This window comes from Anastrepha obliqua, chromosome 2, assembly GCF_027943255.1.
Source record: "Anastrepha obliqua isolate idAnaObli1 chromosome 2, idAnaObli1_1.0, whole genome shotgun sequence".
Lineage (NCBI taxonomy): Eukaryota > Metazoa > Arthropoda > Insecta > Diptera > Tephritidae > Anastrepha > Anastrepha obliqua.
In genome coordinates, this window is record NC_072893.1 from 126,195,203 (window position 1) to 126,222,638 (window position 27,436).

At 40.6% G+C, this 27,436-nt stretch overlaps 6 protein-coding genes across 6 annotated transcripts; 4 read left to right on the forward strand and 2 right to left on the reverse strand.

Moving 5' to 3' along the window:
* The first annotated feature begins 5,999 nt into the window (after positions 1 to 5,999).
* LOC129238996 (large subunit GTPase 1 homolog) lies at positions 6,000 to 8,609 on the forward strand. The gene is made up of 5 exons (XM_054874253.1): positions 6,000 to 6,222; positions 6,305 to 7,552; positions 7,616 to 7,769; positions 7,970 to 8,175; positions 8,255 to 8,609. Exons 1-5 carry the CDS (start codon positions 6,121 to 6,123, stop codon positions 8,471 to 8,473), a joined length of 1,929 nt encoding a protein of 642 aa, XP_054730228.1. The 5' UTR covers positions 6,000 to 6,120; the 3' UTR covers positions 8,474 to 8,609.
* A 4,393-nt stretch (positions 8,610 to 13,002) lies between these two features.
* LOC129237737 (enoyl-CoA delta isomerase 2-like) lies at positions 13,003 to 14,059 on the forward strand. Its single transcript, XM_054872653.1, has 2 exons — positions 13,003 to 13,921; positions 13,992 to 14,059. The coding sequence occupies exons 1-2, from the start codon at positions 13,035 to 13,037 to the stop codon at positions 14,020 to 14,022; spliced, it is 918 nt and encodes a 305-aa protein (XP_054728628.1). The 5' UTR covers positions 13,003 to 13,034; the 3' UTR covers positions 14,023 to 14,059.
* A 3,530-nt stretch (positions 14,060 to 17,589) lies between these two features.
* LOC129236807 (farnesol dehydrogenase-like) lies at positions 17,590 to 18,732 on the forward strand. The gene is made up of 2 exons (XM_054871045.1): positions 17,590 to 18,348; positions 18,412 to 18,732. Exons 1-2 carry the CDS (start codon positions 17,770 to 17,772, stop codon positions 18,610 to 18,612), a joined length of 780 nt encoding a protein of 259 aa, XP_054727020.1. The 5' UTR covers positions 17,590 to 17,769; the 3' UTR covers positions 18,613 to 18,732.
* Positions 18,717 to 21,664, reverse strand: LOC129236806 (bifunctional lysine-specific demethylase and histidyl-hydroxylase NO66). The gene is made up of 3 exons (XM_054871044.1): positions 20,329 to 21,664; positions 19,912 to 20,270; positions 18,717 to 19,851 (listed from the first exon to the last, which is right to left on the reverse strand). Exons 1-3 carry the CDS (start codon positions 21,539 to 21,541, stop codon positions 19,087 to 19,089), a joined length of 2,337 nt encoding a protein of 778 aa, XP_054727019.1. The 5' UTR covers positions 21,542 to 21,664; the 3' UTR covers positions 18,717 to 19,086.
* Positions 21,665 to 23,713: 2,049 nt separating this feature from the next.
* On the reverse strand, positions 23,714 to 24,374 carry LOC129236808 (trigger factor-like). Its single transcript, XM_054871046.1, has 2 exons — positions 24,001 to 24,374; positions 23,714 to 23,937 (listed from the first exon to the last, which is right to left on the reverse strand). Exons 1-2 carry the CDS (start codon positions 24,287 to 24,289, stop codon positions 23,912 to 23,914), a joined length of 315 nt encoding a protein of 104 aa, XP_054727021.1. The 5' UTR covers positions 24,290 to 24,374; the 3' UTR covers positions 23,714 to 23,911.
* Positions 24,375 to 24,501: 127 nt separating this feature from the next.
* On the forward strand, positions 24,502 to 25,719 carry LOC129236809 (39S ribosomal protein L33, mitochondrial). The gene is made up of 3 exons (XM_054871047.1): positions 24,502 to 24,661; positions 24,730 to 24,833; positions 24,900 to 25,719. Exons 1-3 carry the CDS (start codon positions 24,507 to 24,509, stop codon positions 24,947 to 24,949), a joined length of 309 nt encoding a protein of 102 aa, XP_054727022.1. The 5' UTR covers positions 24,502 to 24,506; the 3' UTR covers positions 24,950 to 25,719.
* Positions 25,720 to 27,436: the final 1,717 nt, after the last annotated feature.

Here is a 27,436-nt window from a genome sequence, read left to right on the forward strand (position 1 = left end):
CGCACATATTTACATAAATATGTATGTGTTCATATGTATGTGCTCGTATGTACTATATATGTAAATGAAAAAGGGTTGTTATTGTGGCTGTTGTCCTATCAGCGATATGCGCAGAGATTTTCGATATATACGAGAATGCATGTTGTTGTTGCTCCCAGTCAGTGTAGTTGGTGTTTTTTATGAGTTGTAATGCTGGTTTTTGTTTTTGCACTTTGCTTTCCTTAGCTTTTGCTGTTCTGTGAACTCCTATTATAGGCCAATGCAAAAGTTTATGTCCGCTCACAAATATGAAGTTTCGTATGCGAGTGTGTTTGTTTGGCCATGCGCATAGTTTGACACTGTTAGAAAACTATTAATTTCAACGCATGCACTCACATAGCATATTTGCAAAGGACGTGCGTGCATATCTATCAGGAGGGTGGCCTTTAAGATTTTAAAATTTACTTTGTTAACGATGTTCCTGGAAGAGATGCCAGATCTCACGCTGGACAGTCGAAAAATTTCCAATTTCCAGGAAAACTGGTGCCGAGAACTCGCTCTGGGTTCGCTAGTATATAAAGTTGAACATTCGAGGGCCATCTGAGCTACGCCGTGCTAGCTGGGCACACCTTTATTTTTCATCGAAACTTATATTGAGAAACTCTGCTTATCGTCCGCGACCAAACATGAACTACCTCTTCAGGGATGGACCCTTTGAGAGAGAAGCATTTTTTTTACTTACTGATAGGTTGCCAGATTGCTCTGGGCTTCGTTAAGCTCATTTTAAGCTAGCTCTGGCTTGCCAGCGACCAGTACAAAGAATGCAGGGAATGGTTGAAAATTCTCTGGGCGAATGCAGCTATGAGACAAATTCTAGCCCCGAAGATTCTTACTGGCAAGCAACGTGTATGCTAAAGAAACTGACGAATTTTTTCCAATTAAAAAAAACAAAAGAAAGCAACTTAAAAGGCTTATTGTAGGAAACGGTTTCATCGCAAAGCGAAAGGTTTGGGGTTGCCTTGGCCCCTCCTGAAAAGTTGTGCCTTGCGTTAACATAGCGAACGCTGGGCTAGTGCGCAAACGTTGCGAAAGTCGCGAGATCCTTCTGGCCACGTGTAATTCGGGGACGCTCCAGATAACTTCTAACCCTAATAAAGCCGCGGGACTCGAATTAGGTAGGTATCCTTACCGGACAATGTCTGTTAGGTATCCAAGCGTTGAGACTTGGGATTGCTTCAAGTCTTTTCTACAGAAGCTGTGTGAAGGATGAGGGGAATCAGCTCAGCACCTTCTTCTCAGCAACTCTGCTCTAGTCGGGCACAGATTCACATAGTTGAACTCGCACTTATTTGGTACAACTGTGTATATCGCGGGGTTAAATATCACACACCTGGTGAAATTCATCAGTAGCCTGAAACGATTAATATGAACGTAATTGGGCACTGTTGGTCGTCATCCTCTAACCCAAAGCCCCTTTTTTACCTGTTTGATTCTTTTCCTTCTGCTTCCCGCCTTCCTGTATGGTATCCTAACGGGCGAATTTTGTTTATTGGTTGAAGTGGGCCTCTCGCAAGGGCAGCCATTTATTCTTATTTTAAAACGAAAACCACATCAAGAGGCAGGCATGCCTCATAAAGAGTTACGCGCTTCAGCACTGGGCATGGATACTTTTTTATAGTACACTACTCGTATATATGTATGTATGTGCACATCTCGGCCCTGCACATGTCCTTTGGGTTGTATGTGTGTTTATACCAGTTTTAAAGTTTTCCCCAAATCCTGAACTTCTCCATTTACATATAGTTTTATCCATGTGTGTAAGTATATTCTTGTTCGTGTGTGTGTCTTTGTGCGTGTAAAAAGTTTAATTTGTCATGTTTCATCAATGGGTGGTCTGCTCATTTATTTCCCACCAACCACAGTTAAAGGCATTACTTCACTTTACGGTTGTTCAATCCTTTGTTGTTGTTGTTGCTGCTTATTAAATGCGCAACGTCGTGTGTTGACGATTAATTATCATTTTAAATGGCATTAATTTCATATTAAAACTATAACCATGAAAGAGATATTAGAAAGAGTGAAGATGCATGAAAGAACGAGAGAGAGATAAAGTCGCCGTTGCTATAATATTAATCCCAGAGTTCTCTCACTACTTAACGGCATTGAAGTACCGAAGCTCCCGCTGCAAACTAGCACAACTACGACCAAGCCGTGCCCCTGATGCTATCCTGCTAATACCCTGCCGATGTAAAATCTGAGACGCTGACAACGGAATTTTTATTATTATCGGCTGCAGGCGTCGTATCGGCTCTTTGCCAACCTCGCACCTCCAAAACCTCTTCGTGATTCCTTGAAGCACGTGCCACCGACATCGGAGTTTGAATGAACAACGTCTAAAGACGACGTCCTCTGCTAGATTCTCCGGCTGATTGAGTTGAACAGTGAAGATTACAATTTGATCAGCATTATTTCGCTCATGTGCCTGTGGGTGTAGCTTTCTAATACAAGCAGCAACGTAAAATGCATTTGGCTGGTTGGTCAAAGTGGTGATTCAGCCAGAATAAAACTAGCGCTTCCGCACCCTCGCTACTAACTTAATAGTGGTCGCCCCTCGGCAGGCAATGGCAAACCTCCAAGTGTATTTCCGCCATGAAAAAAAGCTCCTCATAAAAATATCTGCCGTTCGGAGTCGGCTTGAAACTGTAGGTCTCCATTTGTGGAACAACATCAAGATGCACGCCACAAATAGGAGGAGGAGCTTGGCCAAACACCCAAAAAGGGTGTACGCACCAATTACACTTGTATAGCCAGTATGTGCGGTTTAATAACCTGATTAGGTTGTTGACGTCTAAGCCAGACAATTATTCGAGACTCTCGAACAGTAGTTTGCCCAGGGTTGACATTCTCGCCTGCCATAAGGCAGGGCATTCACAGCGGAAATGGAAACTCGTTTCCTTTCTCTCAGGTTGCTTACAACTGTGGCAGTGTGTGTGTTGTGAAGGATGCCCATTATGGCTGCTTGTTCCCCGACAGGCCAAAGGCCCACTATGACTGCCGTGCGTCTCCAGACGTCCCGTCGTTTTATGTTTGCCAACGTTGATGATTGTTTGAGGTTGCAGGTGGGCGGTTTTGCTAATTTTGCAATTGTATTCTTGATTGCACCCAGTGGTGTGAATACCTATTCTGCAAGAACATTATTCATGGCAGATCCCCCTCTTGCCAGCTCATCTGCTTTTTCGTAAACTTCAATGTGCTGATTCCCTGGGACCCAGATGAAGCTAACTTTATGGTTTTCATTCAAGATGGCAAGGCTATTCCTTCTTTGTTCCACCAGTTTAGAGGTTGTTGTAGCCGAATCCAGTACCTGGATAGCAGCTTAGCTATCCAAAAGAATAGCGCTGTTGCTCTTAAAAAAGAAATCTGTGAGTAGTAACCTACAAGCTTCCCCAATTGCCAGTACTTGCGCATGGAAGACACTGCAGGAATTAGGAAGACGTACAGATTTTTCAATTTTAAGTCTATGGGGATATACAGGGTTGGCCATATTAAACTGACCCATTGAGTAACCCTATAACTTTTTACTGTAATTTGAAATCTAAGGTTTACGTCAACAAGCCAAAGACACTAGGCGCACTTAAGGCCAATATCCGACGGGAAAAAGCCGCCATATCGGCCGAGACGCTGGCCAAAACTATGGAAAACGCCGAAAAACGGGCACATTAAGCTATACGAGCTAAGGGCGACCACTTGCGCGATATCATATTCAAAAAGTGATGTAAACGAATCTCCTTGAACTAAATTAAATGTTTTTCACAATGAAACACAAAAAAATGTTTCTTTTTCCATATTTTTTTAATAATCACATGGGTCAGTTTAATATGGCCAACCCTGTATACCTGCTCCAACACCACAATCCATTTTAGAGCCATCTGTATAAATTGTAGTGTCGAAGTTTTTTTAGTGAGAATCCCTTGCTCCATTCATCCTGAGATGGAATGAGAGTGACGAAATTTCTGTTGAAAGCAACACTTCGGGACGATATAGTTAGTCCTCTCCGAGGTATACTCAGCTTGCCGCAATAATAGACTACGATGACCATAAGTTCTTTCCTTCCAGTGGTTGCCATCTTCTTGATATGTAGATCTCTCGGAATAACATGCATTGAGAGCTTCCCTAGGACATGATCTGATTGCCCCGAACGTTATTGCACAGGCTGATCTCTGTATTCTGCCAAGTAGTTTGGTATTGTAAACTCTCCCTAGAGCGTTCCATCACACTACCGATCCATATGATAGAATTGGTTGTATAACCCCCTTACAGGCGTATAAAGCAATTTCTGCCTTCTTTAGGCATTCTTCAATGTTTAATTTCCAGCTAAGTTTGGAGCCCAGAATTACCCCTAAGTTCTTTGCACTGGTTGATACTGAGAGAGTTTGGCCATTAATGTTTGGTAGGGTAAAAATTGGTACCTTGCATCTGGTGGTGAGTTGTTAAATGGGAACTGCACAAATTATTTCTAAGGAAAGCGCAGAAAAGATAGAGCACCATTTCTTCACGCGGAAAAACTAGGGTTACCATTTAACCCCCATTGCAGAAGCTGTGGGAACCTTTCAGAGGAGGAAACTGTTGAGTACTTTCTTTGTAAATGTCCGCGTTGGCAGCTAAACGATTAAGATCACTGAGTGCTCCTTTCTTCGACAGCCTGGGGCAGTGCGCCAATCGAAATCCCATAAATTTTCTCCATTATATCAACAGCTCAGGCTGGCTGTACATATCTGTCTATTGGAGGTCTCATAATGGTATCAAAACGGCGCTTTAGTGCGACTTGAGGAGTTCCAGACTAGCACTTCAACCATTGCACCCATCTGGTGGTAAAAGGCATAAATTCTGTTTTAAGCGGGCTTAAACAGCAAGACTGTTAGAGTTAAGCTCGTCTAGCGCCCTTTGAATGATCCGGTTGATCGTAGTCCTGATGCTATTAACACCACATCAACAGCGTCTAGAAAAGCATACTCGCGCTTAAAAAAATTAAAAACAGCAACCCACTCCTGCTACCTACAACCAATCGGTGAACCTCTGAGAATAATGCTGAAAACAGTGAAGACCGCACGAAATCCCTTACCGCATGCCCTTACCGTGCGCAAAAACTCACCCCCGAGAACAACTGCGTTCTTTTAATTACATATTTACGCAATACATCGGTTTGCGTGTGTATGTGTTTGGTTGTATCTACACAATGTTGCCATTGATATTTTTGCTTACACACTTTTTCACACATCCGCGTTATCAGTTACAATTTTTCATTGTTTAATAAACCTAAGCCAAAAACCAACAAATGCAAATAGTTCATTTATCTATAATTAACATTATTCAACAGTATTTTTAAGCTATTTTAACAAAAATTATCATTTTTCTAAGTTTATTTTGTAAATGATTACGAAATGTACTGCTTGGCAACACTGTGTGGTAAGAGAGCAATCAGCTGGGTCGGAATTACGGAATTTTTTTAATAATCGTGAAATAAAATCTAAAATCGGAATTGTGTTTACGGGCTTCACTGTTTTCAGCAGAAGAGGCAGCGAACGGCAGTTTTGGTCTTAATTACTTCTACTCTCCTTTTCCTTATAGAGCAATATAATTCTCATAGGGTCCCCGAGTAGCAAGGTTTAATCCTTTTTCAATAAAAATCTTGTTCACGCCGTCACAACTATAAGCTTATTCAGAGTTAGACATTATCTCTCGAAACTAAACAACTCGCACTCAGCTAAACAGACAAAGGAACTTTTAAATATAACAGAGAAAAAAAAAATTTTTATAAGAAAAAATTATTTGAAAATATTTAATGCATGATTACGCTTATTATTTTATATGATACTTTTTTTGAATAACGTTTTTTATTTATAATTAGTTTTGTTCAATTTTCTTTCTTACCTTGATTACTCTCGTGAATGAGCCACCATCAGCTGACTTGCGCTGTCAAATCATTGTGAACATCACCTTATATATCCATACAAGAACGACCATCAAAACAATTTTCCATCACATTCAGGCACGTGTTGAACTTTATTAAATTCTGTTATTAATAACGTTTCATTTCAAAAATATACCAAAAAGTAACATTTAACTAATTGGAGGAGCAAAATGAGTAAGAAAAGTAAGACGAAGTCTGGCGACCTTGGGCGCGCACTGATAAAAAACCGTTTCGGGAAGAAGTTACACCGTAAACTGGATAATGAAACTATGGTAAACAAATGCATTATAAAACACATTAGAAATATGTTGCACCACTTCAAATTTCTTAACTCATCTCGTACATTTTTTACAGCTACACACTACCGAAATTCAGGACGGCTACGACTGGGGTCGTCTCAATCTGGCGTCAGTCACGGAAGAATCTTCTTTTCAAGATTTTCTGCGTACTGCTGAGTTGGCAGGCACTGAGTTCCAGGCGGAAAAACTAAATATCGCGTTCATCAACCCTAAATCCAACGTTGGTTTGCTTTCTAAAATGCAACAAAAACATATGGAACAGAAGCATAACGAACATCGCAATATGCTGACAATTCCACGCCGGCCTAAGTGGACAGCAGAAACTACTGCAGATGAGTTGCAACGCGCTGAAAGTGAAGCCTTTTTGGAATGGCGTCGTTCATTGGCAAAGTTGCAAGAAGATGAAGATATTTTGCTTACACCGTACGAAAAGAATTTGGAATTCTGGCGACAATTGTGGCGCGTTGTAGAACGATCGGATGTTATTGTGCAGATTGTGGACGCGCGTAATCCTTTACTTTTCCGAAGCGTGGATTTAGAGCGCTATGTGAAGGAAGTGAACCCGGCAAAGATGAATATGATATTGGTGAATAAATCTGATATGTTGACGGACGAACAACGCGAACATTGGGCAGAGTATTTTGACTCGGAAGGCATACGCACTGCATTCTTTTCTGCCACTATGGCAGCAGAGGAATTGAAAAAAATTGATGAAGAACCCAATGAGGAGGAGAAACAGCAAGAAAGTAGCGAAAGCGATAACTCCAGTGACAATGAGGAGTCGGCAAGCGATGCGGATGGCGAAAACGAAAGCGAAACGCATGTTGAGAAAAAGCGCACAGAATCGACTCGATCTATAACATCTTTGGATGACGTTAAACTTGCTGCCGACGAAATAAAGTCCACCTTAGATAATATAAATAACTTATTGGGCAGAATAGAACAGAAAATCAATCCCTTCGGAGCTGCAGCTAAAGAACAAATTCAAAATAATCCAAAAATACTAACACGTGAAGAACTCATTGAATTATTTAAAAAAGTGTACAGCGGCAAAACATTTACACCTGATCTTGTTACCATCGGTTTTGTCGGGTATCCAAATGTGGGCAAAAGTAGCACCATAAACGCACTGATGATAGAAAAGAAAGTATCGGTATCGGCAACGCCCGGTAAGACAAAGCATTTTCAAACTCTACATCTAGGCAGCGATTTGCTGCTGTGCGATTGTCCCGGCTTGGTGATGCCAAGTTTTGTACTAACAAAGGCTGATATGATATTGAACGGGATACTGCCAATAGATCAGGTGTGTGGCTTTTAAATACAGTATACTTTGGATTTTGTTATAGTTTACTTTAATTAATTTAAGATGCGCGATCATGTGCCCCCTGTGAATTTGCTTTGCTCGCGCATACCACGACATGTGATGGAGGGCAAATATGGCATACTGATAACTAAGCCTATGGAGGGCGAAGATGAGAATAGAGCGCCATATGCAGAAGAGTTGCTACTCGCTTATGGATGTAAGTAGAAATGAAAAATTTGTATTTAAAACTCAATTATTAAAAAACAAGTAAACGAATTAATTGTGAAATAGCTCAAAATACGCTAAATTTAAGGTTCAGAAAATGTTTATTTATGCTAGAAAATGTTTATTTATGCTAGAAAATGTTTTGTTTATGTTAGAAAATGTTTAACTTTATTGACTTTTCCGTTCTTTCAGACAATCGCGGCTTTATGACATCCAACGGTCAGCCGGATCAATCACGTTCGGCACGTTATGTCTGCAAGGACTATGTAAATGGCAAGCTGCTTTACTGTGTCGCGCCGCCCACCGTCCCCCAAGAAGAATATCATGTATTTCCACCTAAAATGCATAAAGACATCGTTGAACAAGAACTGCCAAGTCAACAACAGCGCGCTATGCGGGTAATTAAAATATTTAGAATAGCAAAAATAAAAAACAATTGGACTATTAACGAAATTATTTTCACTTTTCATACGCCAGATAAATACAAAATCAACTTCGAAGGATATCGACAAAGAATTCTTCGCTGCAAATAGCAGCAAAGCTTATGTGAAGGGGCGCAGCAATTTTCCACATGTACGCGTTACCAATGACGGCAATTTAGTGAATGCGCCACCCACAAGTAAGCCTTGGCGCACTGTAAAGAAAGAGCGCCATCAGAAGTTGCGTAAAAAGTTCTCGCATTTGGATCAGCATTGAACGAGGGCGAAATATAATATTTTAATTAAATTTTTATTTATATTAAAAGTGAGTTTATTATAAAGGGTGAATTTTTAACTTTGTACTAGTAATGTAAATATGAATATTAAATATTTGTGATTGATAAAAGTCTAAATAGTATGCTTTTATATACTTTGAATACGAATAGATATACAAGTATATATATTATATAAACATTGTTTTATTAATCAGGATTTTTAAAAGAAACAACTCTACCAAAATCGCGTAGAAGGTTGAATGGCGCAAGAAGAAGAAGATGCCTTAATCATTATATTCGCCAAATGTGGTCTTATTCGAAGTCAATGTAATCACTTTTTGATCTTTTCCGCATTCGTGTTCACTGGGTTGCTTTGAACTTTGTATACAAAACAAATGTGTATATATGTATGTACGCCCGTTCGCCAATTGAAAACATTTGTTATGTTTATCAACGTCTATTCTAAAGCAAAAACACAGTGGAGAGAATGCAAAAGTGTGGTCAACATCAGACTGTTAGCCGGCTCTCGGCGAATTTGAAGAAATCGGCTGCTTTGTTGACGTAGCAGGGGTAATGACAGCGGTTTTTTGCGACAGAGGTCGGGAAAAGCTAAGATTTTGTTAATGATTTATTAAAAAATCGAAAAATGCCATTGCTCATGTTCATTCATTCCCGTCTGAACCACGGACATGGCTACCTTTCAGACGGCCAAACCTTCTATCATCCAATGCATATACATATGTAAAGATATATCCCGTTATCATTATTGAAATAAAAAGAGGTTGGCCGAGACAAGAGTGTACTTACATACAAACATATGCATACATACAAATATACTAATAAGAGTTATAAGAGTTCAAATACCGGTTAGGGCAAATAAATAATTATTATAGGTACGCATTTTAAAATGTAAACAAAAAGACAATAATAAAAATTTAAAAGTGAGAAATAAATAAAAGAGAGTGGAATAGAAATATAATTTCAATACTAGAAAATCTTCATGATTCGAATATTCGAACTTTATGGGAAAGGGCACACCAAAGCACCCGATTATATAAGGAATTAGACCAAAACAACGCCAGAAGCTATTTAAACGATTATACTGGAATCTATAAAATTATGTGGATTATGAAAGCCAGATGTGATTTAATATACTTGGGAAGCCAAAGGGATTTAAATTGCACTTTATGTAACTTAAATGAATTAGAAGACATCACACATTTCTAAGGAAAATGCCCGATACTTAAAAGAATTCCTCAAAGATTTTTTGGAAAATATAGTTTAAACCGAGATGAAATCATAGAAATTTTAAATGGTATTGGCCCTCCTGGATAATAACTTATTTAAGTTCATCACTGGTGCTATAGAATTGAATGTAAAAAACTCATACAGAATACATCCATATACATATATGTATATGCATATGTACATACATATGCATGCCTGTTTACAGATGTAAGTCAATTGCAAATAACGTTAATGCAGATTTACGTTCTCTGGTGACTACTCAGAAGAATAACAAAGAGCGAAGAATAGAAGAATGTATGTTTGTTCAGATGTGTGGTAGATGAGGGACCACACATCTGAACTACTCAGAAGAATAACAAAGAGCGAAGAATAGTAGATGAGGGACCACACATCTGAACAAACATACATTATTCTATTCTTCGCTCTTTGTTATTCTTCTGAGTAGTCACCAGATAACGTAAATCTGCGGAATTAAAGTACGAGGGGGGCTATATAAGTAGCCGTGTTAGAAATGAAGACACCATTTAAAAAAAAAAATTGTATATTTCAAGAAAGTTACACTTCTCCCAACATTCCGGCCATTTTTTCAACCCCTCCAAAAAATAGGATTTTTCGAACTCTCCAAAATACGTCTCTGTCTCGGCGATGACTTCCTCGTTCGAACCAAATTTTTTCTCCCGCGCGCCATTTCTTCAGATCGGGTGAATATGGGGGGTGCGGCAGCAATTCCTATCGCAATTCATGCAGTTTCGCGGCGACAAACTCGGATGAATGTGGTGGTGCGTCGTCGTGGTGAAGCAGCACCTTCTTTTTCGCCAAATGCGGCCTTGTCTCCTTCAAGTTTGTGAAAGCGGTCCAATAACTCACAGTAGTATTGCCCAATGATCGTTCTTCATTTTTTAAAAGAATCATGACGCCGTTCGCATCCCAAAAAATCGTCGCTATGCCCTTTCCGGCCGTTAGAACTGTCTCGACTTCTTTGGAGCAGATTCACCGAGGGAAATCCATTGTTTTGATTGTTACTTAGTTTCTTGGTTGTAAAAGTCGAGGACTTGAAGTAAATCCGGAAAAAACGGATCTGATACTATTTAGCAGAAAACATAAAACACCTGCTCTTAAACACATATTCCTAGGAGGGAAACCACTTAGAGTAACAGAAAAGGCGAAATATCTAGGACTTATACTGGGTAGGAAGCTAAATTGGGGGCTCACAGTCGCAGATAGAGTACGCAAATCTATGATGGCGCTGTACTCCTGCGGAAGACTAATTGGAAAGAGATGGGGACTGGAACCCAGAATGGTACACTGGCTGTACACAGCAGTGGTTAGGCCTATTCTCTACTATGGCATTGTAATATGGTGGAATGCCCTTGAGAAGGGGGTGAACATCAAAAAAAAACAAGGTTCAGAGACTAGCATCTGTTCTCATAACTGGCGCGATGTCAACCACACCATCGAAAGCATTATATGCGACATTAAACTTCCTGCCAGTAGATCTGCAGGCAAAATATATCGCGCGCAGCACGGCAATAAGGCTGAACACTCTAGGCAAGTGGTCAAATAAGAGCTACGGTCACAGAAAAATCCTGGCTGGCACTTCGGAGATTCCCGGATTGGTGGACTATGCACTCCCGCCCACACTTGCCATTACATCGTTCACGACCCTCCTACCCTCAAGGGAAGAGTGGGAACGGGACGATGTAAGACAGGGCGAGTCTATCCATGTATACACAGATGGCTCAAAGCTCGAGGGCAGGGTGGGCGGAGGTGTATACTCCGAGCATCTGGGGATCTCCTTCAGTGTCTGTAGTGTCTTTCAGGCCGAACTGATGGCAATAACGAAAGCCGCGACATTGGTACAGTGTGATGCGATATCCGGAAATGACATCTACATTTTCACTGACTGCCAGGCGGCGATAAAATCTCTCACAAAACAATCGACAACCTCCAAGGTAGCCATGAAATGCCGCACATCTCTTAACGAGATGGCTGAGTTATTTCGCCTAATGATAATATGGGTTCCTGGCCATCGCGACATTGAGGGCAACTGTAGAGCCGATGAACTAGCGAGACTCGGCACCAAGTTGACCGATGAGTGCATAGACAATGACATAGGCATTCCCTTACAAACATGTGAGCTACTTATCCTTGAAGAAATCGTAAGGAAAGCAAACGAAAGATGGCGCAATGAAGCCACCTGCAAAATCGCCCATCAACTGTGGCCGACTCTTAGTGCTAAAAGCACAGAATCTTTGCTAAGCCAAAATAAACACAATCTTAGCACACTGATTTCAGTCATAACGGGACATTGCCTAATAGGTAGGCACGCCCAAAAGGATGGGTGTGCAAGCACACGACTTCTGTAGAAGTTGTCTTGATGAGGAAGAGGAGGAGGCAATCTTGCACCTTCTGTGCCATTGGCCCCCTCTATCCAGACGGAGATTTGCTATTCTAGGCAAACAATTTTTTAACGAATTGGAAGATCTCAGTTCCACAGAAATAGGAGATCTTCTAAAATTTTTGAAAAGCGCACAATGGTTTTAGGAGAAATAGGGAAAGCTCCCCCACGCGGCATCACAATGGGCTATGAGCCTGAGTGTGTCCCACAAGACAACCGCTTCAACCTAACCTAACCTAATCTACTTAGTTTGTGGTGTGTAAGGATGAATCCGGCTTTCATCAAAGGTAACAACACGACGCAAAAATTCCTTCGAATCTCGCTTAAATGGCTTCAAACACTGCTTCAAAATTAACAGCCGCATCCGCTTGTTGTTGCTTGAGAGCAATCGCGGAACCCATCGGGCCGACAATGTTTTCGTCGCCAACTAATCATGTAAAATATTAATTGCCGCTCCGGTCGGCACACCTATGGCCTCTGTTACTTCGCGCACTTTCGTTCGTCCATCAGCGAGAATCATATCGTCGAATCCAAAAACAAAAAGCGAATTACCAAACAATGCTGCTCTTTTTCCATCTTAGCGAAAATCACGAATCCCGAAATCCAAACTAACCTATCAATCAGTCTGAAATTTGTTTTGCTAGAGTTTGATAGATGGCAGCACACAATGCTAATACCAACATCTCTCAGGAACGCCCTCTGTGATCAAATACGGGTACTTATTGAAGCGCCCTCGTAAATATACACACAAATGTAGTATTTATGTTTGTTCCATTATCTGCTTACAAGTCGCGTTACAGCTTTGCCCAACTCTCGTTGAGCCTATGAGCGTACGCAGCCAAGAAAGATAGAATGTTTATTGTGTAAGTTGCCGTCTATGGCATTCGCGTCTATTCAGTTCTTATTAAATCTTCGCCATGAGTACAGCAAAAGCCTCTGTAACCGCGAACCTCGTTACAGCTGTACCCGCCACCGCCCAAGCTACTATCCCCTCCAAGCCAAACCTACCCACCTCATTTCGCGAGCTCTACGTTGAACAACGCGATCGTATTTCTGTGATTACATTCAATCGCCCTGAAGTTCGTAACGCGCTCACACGCCGGGGCTACAACGAATTGATAGGCGCGCTACGCGATGCCACCTTCAACGACGCTATTACAACAGTTGTATTGACCGGTGCAGATGGCTGCTTCACAGCAGGCAATGACCTGACACAATTGCGCCAATACCCCAACGCGAACGCCTTCTTTCACTCCTCCAACTTCGTGCTGGGTCTGCTAGTCAAAGCGTTCATCTATTGTCCAAAAGTACTGGTAGCTGTTGTGGATGGGCCTTGTGTGGGCATTGGTTTTGTACTGGCGGCGCTTTGCGATGTGGTATATTGCACGCAGCGCGCTTTCTTTCAAGCCCCCTTCACGCAGCTGGGCATCTGTGCGGAGGGTGGTGCCACCTATCTGTTGCCGCAGTTATTGGGGCGCGCTAAGGCATCCGAGTTGTTACTGTTCGGTACGCGCATGAGCGCAGAGGATGCGTTGAATTTTAATTTTGTGGCGCGCATTGTACCATGGGCGGAATTGGAGCATCAACTATGGCCACAGCTGGAGAAGTATGCGCGATTGCCGGTGGAATCGCTGCAAGCTACCAAGCGGCTATTGAACAAACCCGTGGTTGAGCAATTGTTAATTGCCTTGCAGGCTGAATGCCAGGAGTTGGAGCAGCTTCGAAAGGGCGAAACATATCAAAATGCAATAAAAGAGTTCATGAAGCGCAAGGAAGGAGAAAATTGTGAAAATAAAAGTAAATTGTAAATAAATACAAACAAGATAAAAAATGTTTATTTTATTTTTGAATGATTTTTCATTGTTAATGCGCAGTTGTCTTTGGGATGCTAAACAGGATCAGTAGCTTGGAAAATGTACGGAATGCTGAATGTAGTCTGAGCGTTGAAAGTTCACAAAAAGTGTTGGTAAGCCTTATTTTGTTTAGGTAGGTCAGATAGCTTCGCACTTACAGCGACCGTCGTTTACTGCGTCGTGTGGCGTGGCCACTAAAACGATCCCTCCTCTCCTTCTAGGGAGACACCCTCGCCGAAACTGCGCTTTGTTGCACTGTGTCGAGGTCAATCTTTTTTTTTTCTTAGTACATTCTCGATGTATTTCTTTACCACGTTCCAGCTGTCCTCGCGTTCGACCATTTTGCTGATTATGTTGCTGGTCACGATGTCGCCAATCTGCTCCCTCAGAGCATTTCTTTCCGCGAGCCATCTGTTACAACTAAAGACGTGTGTTCAGCGTCATCGCTTCGCAGTATATGCACTTGGAATCGGTTACCTTGCACATGCGGTATAGGTACATATCTCCGGAAGTAGCCGTGGCCCGAGAGGAACCGAGTTAAGAAGTAGTTCACTTCCCCGAAGTTCCTTTGAACCCATTTGTCAATTGATGGAATAAGTTTCGCCGTCCATCTGTCACTCGGTTCAATGTCCTATCGGCTTTGCCACCGCAGCATGGTTTGGGATCTCCGCTCTGAGAAGCTAGTGATGACGTGTTTCTTCTTGGAGTCACACGCATCCATTCGTTTCCGGACCATGAGGTCGATGGGTATCTGCCCGCTGATCACGAAATTTGCTGCGCCTGAGACAGTGCGGTAGGCTGAGGCAACTCTTCGTTGCACAGCCTCCAGAACTTTGCGCTTGGCTTTGCAGTTTAACACAACTGCCCATACTTCGCTGCTGTACAGGAGAATTGAGCTTGTGGCCGCCATAATTAACTTTCTTTGCCCACCGATGTTTGCATATCCGTGACCTTTGCTGCTTTGGTAGCCGCATGCCGTATCTGGGCACAGAAAGTAAGCCTGCAGTCAAGTTTAATACCTAAGCATTTCACTCCTCTTTGGGTCACTAAGGAAGTGTCGACTATTTGCATACTGAATGTACCTTTACTTTTACTTAGGGATGCATAGAAAATTAAAATCTTTGAAGCCATTTTTCTCTAATTGAAATTTTGTTGAGGTATGGTGCTCTCTGATAAACAAGCGTTCAGTTGCGCTTTTTTTCTCAGTCGGGTTTTCTAGGCTATCTACTATTTCGGCCCCCCTCGTATTTTTTGTATTGAAAAAAAAAAAAAAAAAATAATAATAATAAACAACTTCTCAAATGTCATAATTATCAATGCAAGATAAGTAGGTCTACAAATGCATTTAGAAAACGCAAAAAAAAACAAGTACTTAAGTTCAGTACAACTAAAAATAACTGAAAGTTAGAGTATTGCCAGGTTTTGCTTTCAGAATAGTCATACAAATGAGTTGGCGATAAAAGCGGATGAAGGAGAGCGAGTACGGGTATTTCAATTAATTAACATGCGACTTGTGTAACTCAAATGCGAGCCAACAAAAGTATAACACAAAAACACCTACTTATCTTTAATAAAAAAATTTAATTTATAGGCATATCATTTAAAATTACCACAAAGAAAATTAGATGAAATTCATAAAGACGCAAAATACCCTTTGTCGAAAAAAATAAGAATTTATTTGAAAATCTTCGCAAATCTGTTGGGGCTCACTGGTACCAAAGAACTCACTTTGCCGAGATCCCGGATAAAACACAACTGAAACTACGACTGGACCGGGCAATACATCGGAGACTCTCACCACCTTTCTGAACTCTCAAAATGCCAAATGCGGTTATCTGATATCACCACCACCTATTGTAGACGAAGAGCTTCTGATGCCTCCCGAGACGCGCGTAACTTTTGCTAAATTTTTTTAAATTATTTTTAATTAGGTATTAGGGTGACCTCCTTTGGGTATTAGGCTGACCTCCTCCTCCTATTAGTGTCGTGCGTCTTGATGTTGTTCCACAAATGGCTCAATTTCGATCTGGCGATTGCAGCAGGTTAAACTCCTACTTATCCAGAATAGACCCCGACATGCTCAATATACCGTAAGTCCGGCGTAAGAAGCCACACCGTAAGGTCTTTAATTTCGACAGAGCCGAGATCTTCCAATTCATTAAAGGATTGTCTACCCAAAATGGCGAGCCTATGTCTGGATAGAGCAGGACAATGACACAGAAGGTGCGGGATCGTCTCTTCCTCTTCCTTGTCGAGACAACTTCTGCAGAAGTCATGTGTTTCGACACCCATTCTCTGGGCGTGCTTACCGATTAGGCAGTGTCCCGTAATAACTGAGATCAGTGTGTTAAAACTGTGCTTATCTCTTCTTAGTAGAAGTTCCGTGCGTTTAGCATTGAGAGTCGGCCACAGCTGTCGGGCGATTTTGCAAATGGCTTCACTACGCCATCTTTGTAAGGGTATACCTATATTATTGTCTATGTACTCATCAGTCAATTTGGTACCGATTTTCGCTAGTTCATCGGCTCTGCTGTTCCCCTCAATGTCAGAATGGCCAGGAACTCATGTTATCATTAGTTGAAATTACTCAGCCATCTCGTTAAGAGATGCGAGGCATTTCATGACTACCTTGGAGTTTGTCGACTGTTTTGTGAGGGACAACTGTTACAAACTATCTCGGTTTAGTGTTCATGTACCCAAAAACTGGCAAAGTAGGGGAAAGTGAGAGAGCAAAATGGCATTTCATTTTGAGGGGAAATTGCAAGTTTTCTCTGGATACATTTTTACTTGTAAGAATTTGCAAGTGGGGAAAACAGCATACATACATACAACAGTAAACATACACAATAAATAAAATTTGCGAATTGGGTCAAAGTGGTAAATTTAAATAAAAACTGTGATTAAAATAAAGAATGTTGGTAAATATATGTTAGATAAAGTTTAAGTATTTGAAGTTATATATTAAATAGGAATCGGCCAATGATGCAGAGTCATGCACTTCTGAACCACAGCCTCCCAAAGGACGCTAAGCGCGTTATTTTAAATATTTTTTTTTTTTCAATTTAATACGAGGCAGCTCAACTGAAAAAATTTGTACTTTTTTTGATTTTTCCCACCAACAATTTAATCAGCTCTTCGTAAAACTTGGAAATTGTTAGTGGTTTGGCGTTTATGTACTTTTTCGATATTTTTCGCTCTGAGTCCGAATTCTCGGAAATTAAGTTACTGCTAAGTTAGTGAATAATTTTTACATGAACAGACATATACGTACATACATATATACCCATAATCCGCACCAATAACCTCCTCGTTTTTAGACTGCCGCTGAAATACTTTTATTTCAGTGCGCCTTGCCAAATATGCTTCCGGTCAAGTTCAAGAACCCAAAATCGAAACCTGCTCCAGTTTAGCGTAAATTATAGCTCGTGCGCAATAATGGCGCATGAATAATTTGGTATTACAAGTGAATGCATTTCACTTGCTTTCGTTTTTTATGATTGTTTTTTGCTCAACTTTCGGCCGCCGCAAACTGTGCAATACTGCCGAAAGCAAGCGGCGATCACATTCACAGCTTGCACAATCGCTTGGCGGTATGCGCAGCGCGTTGAAGTGAGCTTTATAAATCAGCAGGCGCAACAAAAACAATAACAATGAAAAACTGATTTAAGTGCTGCAATCGTACGCTTCCACTTTAGTATCCCAGCGCTAAGCGCGCGCTGCACAACGGTAACGCGCCTCGAAAAACCAAAGCAACGCATCTACTTTCACACATTCAATTATTTCCTTTTCCGCCAACGCAATGGAACGCTGGGTGGACAAAGTGGCAGTGGTCACAGGTGCTAGCTCTGGCATTGGCTGGGCCATCGCGCAGGACTTACTCAAATCGGGCATGATAGTGATTGGATTCGCGCGCCGCCTGCAACAAATGGAGGAGCTTAAGGAGGAGTTGGATGCTTCCATACGTGAACGTTTCTATCCACGCTCCTGTGACTTGACTGTGTTGCCCTCGGTGAAGAGCAATTTCCATTGGATTGAGCAACGTTTCCATCGCCTGCATGTGCTCATCAACAACGCTGGCATGGTGGAGATGACCAAAGTGCTGGAGGAGGGCAATGAGGCCACGCTAAAACAAGTGATCGATGTCAACTTAATGGGCACAGTGAATTGCACAAAGCAGGGTTATAGGCTGATGCAGGCCACCATGGCACAGGGCGAAGCGTGTCACATAGTGACTGTAAACAGTCTATTGGGTCACACTGTGCCACTACACATACCAGAGTGTGGCTTAAATTTGTATCCGGTGGCGAAACACGCGCTATGTACACTGCATGAGGTTTTGCGGCGAGAGCTCTTTCCGCACAAGCTGATCCGTTTGTCGGTGAGTGGGCAAGCGCCGCATTTTTTTCTTCTTATTTCTTAATATTTATGCGATTATTTACAGTCCATTAGTCCTGGCTTGACGCGCACGGATTTTGGTGGCGCGCCATCCGATGATGAGAAAAAGAAGTGGGAGGAGTTAATTGAACCGGACGAAATTTTGCTGCCCGAGGATGTGGCGCGCGGCGTTAATTTTATCCTCTCTTCGCCGCCGCATGTGACTATAGCTGATTTATTGATGGTGCCGGCGCGCGAGAAGTATTGAATGTCGCACTTTAATGGCGGCAAATACTTTTTAAAATGCATAAATTTTAAGTCTATACTAAATTAACTAAAAAACAAAAGGGAGAAAAAATAAAAATCAAAATATTTGCAAATTTATTAATCAGATTTTTTTTATTTTTTCTACTTTTTACTTTAGTCCACACAATTAATTTTATGCGTGTATTCATTTTTATTTACAAAAACCGCAGCTGGGTATTCATGGGTGGAAAAACAGTAATCAGACTGGTTCTATAATTCACTTTGTCAACTATAGTTGGCGGAAAATTTCAATGAAATTCATCCGGTAGTGAGTTGCAAAACCTGTCCGAATGGCACAGTTTTTCTTTCAAACAAGACACAAATTATGATAAGCGCCTACCGTAAAATGATTTCTTATAGGACAATTAATTTGTATAAGCAAACAAAAGACATTCTCGCTCTACTATTGTATAAAATATTTAAATATTTTTGTCTATCATTTAAACGGCTTCTCGGTCATCAGCAGCCCACGCTCCCACAGCGCAGTCACTATTTGCACTTTATGCTCTTCATCTTCCAGTGGCAGCTGCGATACACCGATATACTCTGGGTACGAGCGTATGAGCACTTCAACGCTGGCTGCCTCTTCCAACTCAATTTCTATAAAATTAGGCTCATATTCGCAATACTCCTTAGAGTTGTCCAAGTAATAGTATATACGCGTTTTGCCCTCCTCCTGCACCAATCGCATTATGTTGGCTCGCAACAGGCGGACATTAGTGCGCTCAGTGATTTCATAGTCACACAAGCACTCGCCGCGCTCATTTGTGGTACTACGCGAACCGAATATGGTGCGCTCGTGTTCAGTGGGCAGCACGTGCGGCGGCAGCGCTTCGTGTTGATATTTTTTGGCGAGCTGATCCACAGCAGCATCCATCATTTCCTCTAGTGGTACGCTGTTCAAACACTGGCGCATCAGTTTAGTGACTTTGCGCAACAGTTCGGCGCGTTCCATGGTACCATTCTCGCTGAACGCAACGCCAGCATGTTGGAAAGTGTGCAACGGCAAACCGCATCGCATTTCAACATTTTCTTCGATAACGCGTTGCAATACCAGTGGCATCATACGCTCGAAGAGATCGGCATAGGAGTGTTTTTGATACACGCTAAGTGTGATGTGCAATGAGTGATAGCCTGGCTCGGTGCAGGCCTGATGGATAGTACCACGCGGAAAGTATAACATATCGCCAGGTTCCAGCACCTAAGGATAGCAAATGTTTAGCACAAATTTTAAAACACTTGATAAACATTCGATGCACACCTCATCAAATATCGGCTTGCCAATCTCCTGCTGCGTAAAATTCTTTGATGAGAAACGCGGCAGCTGTTCGGCTTGCGTACGTGGCTTGTAAAGACGCCAGCGCTTGCGACCCTCAATTTGCAGTACAAAAGCCTCTATATCGTCGTAGTGTGGAGCAAAACCTTGGCTGTTGGGCGGTGTGAGATATGCATTGGCGCCAACTAAACAGTGGAAATACTCCTGCAAGGTGGTGTTCAAGCGAAACAGTTCTCGTAAAAATGTGTGCGGATTTAGCAGGCGTACACTACAGCCTTGCCCATAATGATCCCAAACAACAGGCGGCATCGCACGTCCTACTGGGTTGAGTGTCTTACGTTCACCTAATGTAAAGGAAAAATATTTTTGTAAATTTATTGTTTGTTATATTAATCAACTCACCATTTTCATAGGATGTTATATCGATATTCTTCGTAAACTCTACATGATTTTTTAATAACATCTGATCAATAGACTCAAATGATATAAGATGTGAATAATAGTTAGATCCTTTGCGCTTAATTAGACAGGCGCCCGACTCCCAATATTTTGCGAAAAACTCCTTTGCCGTTAGTGGACTTAGAAGCCAGCTGAATAATTTTTCACCCTCTTTTATGCTATTCATTTTCACAACGTTAATCGGTGGAGAAAATGTCGCCATTTTAACCACATTTGCATCCACAGTTTTCACCGTAACTTCCGCTGTGGACGCCGGCACAAAGTCTATAGATTTTCCCCGTTCATCTGTTTTCTTTTCGATCTTGTCAGTTGCAACTGCTGCTGCATTAGGCATCGATTTTCGCTTATCAACCGATTTTTCCGTTTTCCGCCCTTTTTTTGGAGCACTAGCGTCACCAGCAGCTTTAGCAGATATACCGCGCTTAAGCCCAGCGGTTTTTTTAGTGGATGTGCCAATCGGTTTACTATCCTCATCCGATTCATTTGAGTATTCATAACTAACAACACTTTCTTCCTCTTCACCATCCTCCTCGATGTAACTATTTATAGTATATTCGTCAGATTCATGCGAGTAAGAGCTACCATGTTCGTCCATGTCAGACTCAGATAGCTCTTCCTCCCTAACTTCTTTGTCATGTTTCTCCAGCTGCCGTACGAAATAGTTCTCCAAATCCTTCTTTTTTTTCTGTTGAACTTGAGACAGCTTTTTAGGATTTGAAGTTGTATCGCCCAGGAGCTGCTCCACCAAGGCATCGATCTCTTTCTCTTTAATGCCGTTGGATATTGTATTACCGTTAGTAACCGCACGTTGACCTCTTCGTTGTTGTGGTTTCTTCGCGGGTTCATGTTTGCTTGCTGCTTTGTTAGGAGCGACTTTGACTTTAGTCGTTTCAACTTCAGTTGCTGCACTTTTGGCCGCATCTTTGGACTTGACATGCGCACTATTTTCTTTGGTTGCATTATTGGGTTTTGAATTAACTTGATTTTTTGGTGAAACCTTTGGTTTATTCTTCCCCAAAGTTTTGTTTTTCACACCACTCTTTTTGTTAGCATTGGCTTTGCTACCACCAGCCTTCCTATTAGTATTTCTAGTTTTATTGCTACGTTTTGAAGCAAATCCTTTATATGCTGCAAATGCTGATATAGGTTCAGACATTTCGATTAACACTTTCTTAATAACCCGAAAAAATTAACTGAATTCAATACACAAAATCAAACCATCGAACTATTTTCTCAATCAGAGTTTTTGGCAAATGTTGCACGTGCGAGTACAGTACGCTTGAAAATTCTATGATACCGGTAATTAAGAAAACTCCAGGGTTGCATATGAAGAAATTGAAAATTATTTCGTACCGAGGCAAGAATGATAGAGAAGATTGTGCCTTCCGAATTCGCCGTGTAGTAACAGTCCAGCAATAAATAGCAAAAGGAAAGCGAATTATTTTTTTGTGAAGAAGAAGAGTAGACGAAAGTAATGGAAACAAGAAATTCTACGCACCACATACTCTTTAGCTACGGCGTCTTTCGCATAAAAACTCAAAAGACTGCGTTTAGAGGCTTTACATTCATTTGTGTTTTAAGAATTCAACACACGACACTTCGTTTGCATTAGTTTGTTTAGTTCTAATCTCACAAATCACAATAGTACCAAGCCATTCACTTAATTTTCACAAACATGCAATTTATCCTACTCTTGTTTGTTTTGTATTGCGAGAGGAGCTGACGTCAGAGTAAAGTAACTTAATGGCGCCACCTTCAGTACTCAATTCGCCTTGCGTTCGCACCTTATACTAATTTATGTGCGTACAATTTACAGAGAACGTTGAATAACTCAAAAAGTATTTGTCGGATTCTCTTCAAATTTTAACACAATATTTTAAAGATATTATACTTTGAGAAAAGGCAAAAAATGGAAAAATTTGGAAATTCTGATTACACCTAACCCCTTAACGACTATGGGCCTCCTCTACTGCTTCTACATGCGCAATGTGCTTTAGTTGGCACGTACATGTATGCGAAGTCCAATTTTAGGGTCTAAATAGCAGTGATTAATTTTTAAAATTTATTGAACAGAAACATATATGTATTTCAGATTTTTATCAATAGTTAACATAATAAAATTATAATTGACATTTGAATTTAATATAACTTGCAAACCGAGCACATCTCTTTATTCGCTAATTACTTTCATCTTTAGTAACATACTCGCTGAAGTCACAATCACTGCTAGACGTGGAAACCGTCTCCCAGTCGCTGTCCGAATAGCAACCACAGTCGGAAGAATCACTTTCCTCGCTCTCCTCACCGTACCAATGTGCATTCTTCGCCAAATATTTGGTTAGCGTTTTAGAACACAACTCTTCCATCAGTTTGTCGAGTTGATCTTTCTTAATGCTTTTAGATGTGTTTGCATTTGCTTCATATTTGGACATTTTTGGCACAGGTATTTGTGTTGGCTTCCGAGCTTCTGATACCGCAACCAATTAAAGTTATCTTTGCAATGAACTTCAAATAATTTGCGAATAGCGGATTCACGACTTGAAAAAGACGAGTGTTGATAATATTGTACAATCCTTCCTGAGGAACGGAATATTTCCATGGTTGCATTTTTCGTTGGCTATTAATACAATTTTTTTTTGACATACCATCATAATAGTCATTTCCTGGGCAAGAAGGTTTCATATAAGAAAAATCATCGAAGTTCACATATCTGGGGTAAATAAATATTAAAGTAGAGCCTAACTTCACTTGCTAATAGCAGCCAATTCAAAAATTTCAATAAAAATATCATCTCAAACCACCCCAGTATACTTGGTATTTAGTTACTGCTACAACAACAACAACAACTTGGTAGTACTTTAGAAAGTCTTCTCTCTTTGACGCATCTACTGAACTATGCAGCTCAGGCTGGCTGGTTCGTCCCAATGAGCTCCAACATACCAAAACACTGTTCTCTATATCACCACAACTGGGTGACTTATTATTATTTCCAAATAGTTTAGGTAGGGAACTTCTACCTCGACCCGTGGGGTAGTTTCATCCACCATCAAATTTCCACTATGCTTGGTTTTTTTTTATGAACTGGAACTACAGTGAGATACAACAACAATATACATAGTTGGTTTATCCTTCATGCAGTTAGGCCTAATATAATCGGAAATGCCCTACCCATTCTCGATTAAAACAGGGAAGAAAAATTCATCGCTCTTCCGACAGTGGAATCTACTTTACCATAACGATCCGGATATATATCAGGCTCTGGCCAAGGTTTGTGCGAATGCTTATGCTGTTACAACAATAAAAAATCAAAATCAATAAAAAATCAAAATCAATAAAAAACTCTTTTAATACAAAATTTAAAATAAAATATTACATTTGCTTATCTAAACACATATACTATTTAACATAAAATAAAAAGCTTTGACATATAAGTGAATGCATAATTCTTGGCCGCTATTTCTTGTCCTACATCAGTATCATGAAAAGTCGCTTCTTCAGCAGCACTATATCCTGCTCGTCAATAAGCCTAATAACATCCGGAATTACAATCATCTGAAGAATCAGAATAATCACTGTTATTAGAAGTTGAATTTTCACAACAATAAGAACAATCACAATAACTGTTGTCACGCCTGCGTGTGGTTGTACTCTTCCGCACAGCGGTTTTCGATTTTACACCTGTTGTACTTTTTTTTGTTGAAGTCTTCTTTGCCTTGCTAGCTGTGGACGACTTAGCCTTTGTTGCTGATGGCTTCGGCTTAGTTGTGGTCTTCTTGGCCGTAGTTTTCTTAGCGGTAGTCTTCTTAGTGGTTGATGATGTTGATTTTGGTTTCGACTTTGTGGTAGTAGACTTTTTTGGTCTGGAAATTGTGCACGAGCCCCCTGAACAAGTGGGCACAGGCATTTTTAATAGTTTTTTAGAAAATCTAAGTTTATGCAACTGTTAATGCATCGAAACTGTGCTTATGACAAGATTAACAACAGCTTTTAATACATTAACGGAGTTTTTCTAGTTTGAAAGTGATTGGAAATTAGTTTATTTATTACAACGGCGTTATTAATTGGCTTAGCGTCATACTAAATCAGCTGTTCGTTCCATTTGTACAGTACGCATAAAAAATATGCCATTGTGCACAGCTGATTTTGACACACGAAGCAAACAACGTAAAGGAACATTTATTTGCCGTGGTGTTGCACAATTTTATTATTTTCCAATTTGCGTTGGATTTTACAAAATGCGACTAACTGAGGTATTATTCAAAAAGGTTAAAAGCAAGTGAGTATTTTTTGGATTTAGTACAATGACAATGTATTAATAGTGTTTTTGTATTCGTGCTCACACAGACGTATCATGGTGCTGATGGAGAGCGTGGTTAGTGGTCATCAATTTAATATGTTCCGCGACCGCTTGGCGGATAAACTGGAGTTGCTACGTTTTGATCCTTATAGTAAGTGGATATGCTTTTCACAAAATTTATAAATTGACGAATTAATTGAATGTTTTCAATTTGCAGTACAAAAGGAGTGCATATACCGCGAACGCAAAAGGATACGCAGCGCTTGAAGGCTTGCTTAAGGTGTTAAATGTAGAAAACTAATTCTGAGTGAATGCTGTTTTTTTTGTAGACTAATAAAAGTAGCGCTAGTGAGCTAGTGATTGTCATAAAAAACATTTTGTGGAAAATGCATGAGAATGCAGTAGAGGTAGAGGTTATGGAGCAGAGATCATGAATTTATCATATGATGTTAGTATTTAGAGCCTAAGGCGTTCTATTTTGAGTGAATATTTGCGCATAGGTGTGTATAATTGAATGTTTCACAATTTGTATACCAAATTTATTGAGAAGTGGATTTAGAATATTCTGAGGATGAAACGACATAATTTAAGATGAAGGGCATATAATAACATAATAATATAGGTGCAACTCAATGGGCTTTTGTACACTGTAAAAGACGCATAGTTATGTTTATTATTGCAACAACGTAATATAATGCATGGCTTAAATTTTTTGGGGAATGTTACTGAATGTCGAACTGTAGCAAATTTTTTTTTTGCATAACCCACAACTTGTGAATCATCCTTTTAAAAACTGATTTTAATTACTTACTCGACTTAGAAAGAATTTGTCTCTAAAGCAGTTATGCTCTATAGGAAAATTTCTATTATATGTACATACATTCAAAAAGATTTGCGGTAGTAGATCGGCCCGTTTTGTTTTTTTTAAATAACGGCATTCACCATTGAAACATAGAAGCTCGTATTAAGTTTTTCCGAGTAGTATGAATCATTTTAGTGTTATTTATTTTAATTAATTAGATTTGTTGTTCTTCATACTCAAAATGGTTTTAATTGGAGTTGACCTTCAAAAAAGGTGATTTCCATGCACAACACCACTCACCACTATACGTAACAATATTTTGGCTGTTAGTCCACATCAAACTTGATTTGACGGCATAGCTCTTATGGAAATTAACTTAATTAGTGTGAAATACGCAGTCCCCTACAGAAATATATGTATGTATCAACGCTCATACGAGCTCATGCACTCCTATTCACATATAAGCATAATAGCAACAACAAAATGCGTACATCAGCAGTATCAAGTCACTCGACATATGACCCTGTACTTCGTCACCTACACCACAACCGTGTCAACCTGGTCGATTGGATTTCTGGATTTCTCTCCGCAATTCATTATGGAAGCCATTTGAATGCAGCCTAATGGCCGACATAACAACAGTCAAGTTCAAATAGCACAAACTGCTGATGGCTAATCACAAATAAAGCGTCGAAGCTGCGGCATGTCGAAGTGAGTGAAACTGATGTGTGACTGGCGGCATTTCAAGGCTGTTCGGTAGTTACCAACGCAACCGGATTCATTTCTTTCGATGCTCAACTGCATACCTTTGTGTGCCTCTTTATAAATATTTGTGTTTGCGTGCTCGTTCGTGTGCACTTCCTTAGCAGCATGCGTTTCCGCGCTATTCGATGCCCGTGAATGCGCCAATAAATGCAACCGCCAGTACAAACGCACTCATTAGCCCATACAAACACGCACTAAACAGCACAGACGCTCCTACTCGTATTTGCATGCATACGAGTATGCACTCTCCTCCCCGCATTGCTGTGGTTTTGTTTGCACTGTCATTGCCGTTCTTCGCCTCATTGCATCCAACTACATTTTGCTGCGCTGCCCTTGCATACTGCCACCACCAACTACCACCGACATTGCAGTGCGCCTGCTGTTGCGGTTGGCAAATTCTTGCTATCTATGTTTCCTTTTCCTCTTCTTTTGTTTTCATACTTTTTTGGCACTCGGCACTTCGCCGGCGCGCAGGAAAATCTATTGTTTGTGGCGTCAATAAAACAGCGGAAATGCATCCACCCCTGTTTGATTTTGTGTGATATCAGCGCGGGTGTGTGAGCGGCAGCTGTGGTCACATGAAATTGATAGCCGAAATGGCGGTTAGATGCATCGAAGGTTGGTTAAGTGGGCAGTAAACTGCAAAGAGGCGACGGAAGGCGTTGCACGTTAATGAAATTTTCGACAGGAAATGTTTTGGCGTTGTTTAAAAGGAAATTCGATTGTTGTATACTTCTAGGCGCGCTGATGAGAAATTCGTTAAGAGAGTGTGTGTAGTAGCGTAAGCACAAACGCCAAAGTGCCCGAATAATAGAAAAAATTTAACGAAAAGAAATACATTAAATAATTGACCAGACAAAAATCCCAAAATTGACTTCACCTAATATTAGTTTGGCGTTCACAGCTCTTTGGCTTGGTTGTTTCTTGGTTGAAGGCAATCTCAGTGCAAGTAGGAGGAGGCTAGGAACAATTAACTCACCTGAGCACTTACCAGATCAATTTTGTTGTCACGAGTCAATTAGACGGGAATTCGTGCGGTAACCAGGGAGCATACATCGGCGAAAAGACGTATCCATGCCCACACATCTTTCGGAGCACAAATAAAAATAAAAAATAATAAAAAAAATTTGAAAAAATAGTAAAAAAATAATTAAAAAAAAAAATATGAAAAAATTGAAAAAAAACAA

Excerpts from the sequence above, each read along its gene's own strand:
- LOC129238996 (XM_054874253.1), top strand. The coding sequence starts at position 6,121 with ATGAGTAAGAAAAGTAAGACGAAGTCTGGCGACCTTGGGCGCGCACTG. Across the intron at positions 7,553-7,615 it reads GGATACTGCCAATAGATCAG|ATGCGCGATCATGTGCCCCC; the intron begins GTGTGTGGCTTT and ends AATTAATTTAAG. Across the intron at positions 8,176-8,254 it reads AACAACAGCGCGCTATGCGG|ATAAATACAAAATCAACTTC; the intron begins GTAATTAAAATA and ends TTCATACGCCAG.
- LOC129236807 (XM_054871045.1), top strand. The coding sequence starts at position 17,770 with ATGGAACGCTGGGTGGACAAAGTGGCAGTGGTCACAGGTGCTAGCTCT. Across the intron at positions 18,349-18,411 it reads ACAAGCTGATCCGTTTGTCG|TCCATTAGTCCTGGCTTGAC; the intron begins GTGAGTGGGCAA and ends GATTATTTACAG.
- LOC129236806 (XM_054871044.1), bottom strand. The coding sequence starts at position 21,541 with ATGTCTGAACCTATATCAGCATTTGCAGCATATAAAGGATTTGCTTCA. Across the intron at positions 20,271-20,328 it reads TATAACATCCTATGAAAATG|GTGAACGTAAGACACTCAAC; the intron begins GTGAGTTGATTA and ends CCTTTACATTAG. Across the intron at positions 19,852-19,911 it reads GCAAGCCGATATTTGATGAG|GTGCTGGAACCTGGCGATAT; the intron begins GTGTGCATCGAA and ends TGCTATCCTTAG.
- LOC129236808 (XM_054871046.1), bottom strand. The coding sequence starts at position 24,289 with ATGCCTGTGCCCACTTGTTCAGGGGGCTCGTGCACAATTTCCAGACCA. Across the intron at positions 23,938-24,000 it reads CAGGCGTGACAACAGTTATT|ATGATTGTAATTCCGGATGT; the intron begins GTGATTGTTCTT and ends CTGATTCTTCAG.
- LOC129237737 (XM_054872653.1), top strand. The coding sequence starts at position 13,035 with ATGAGTACAGCAAAAGCCTCTGTAACCGCGAACCTCGTTACAGCTGTA. Across the intron at positions 13,922-13,991 it reads TGTGAAAATAAAAGTAAATT|TTGTCTTTGGGATGCTAAAC; the intron begins GTAAATAAATAC and ends GTTAATGCGCAG.
- LOC129236809 (XM_054871047.1), top strand. The coding sequence starts at position 24,507 with ATGCCATTGTGCACAGCTGATTTTGACACACGAAGCAAACAACGTAAA. Across the intron at positions 24,662-24,729 it reads TTCAAAAAGGTTAAAAGCAA|ACGTATCATGGTGCTGATGG; the intron begins GTGAGTATTTTT and ends GTGCTCACACAG. Across the intron at positions 24,834-24,899 it reads GCTACGTTTTGATCCTTATA|TACAAAAGGAGTGCATATAC; the intron begins GTAAGTGGATAT and ends TTCAATTTGCAG.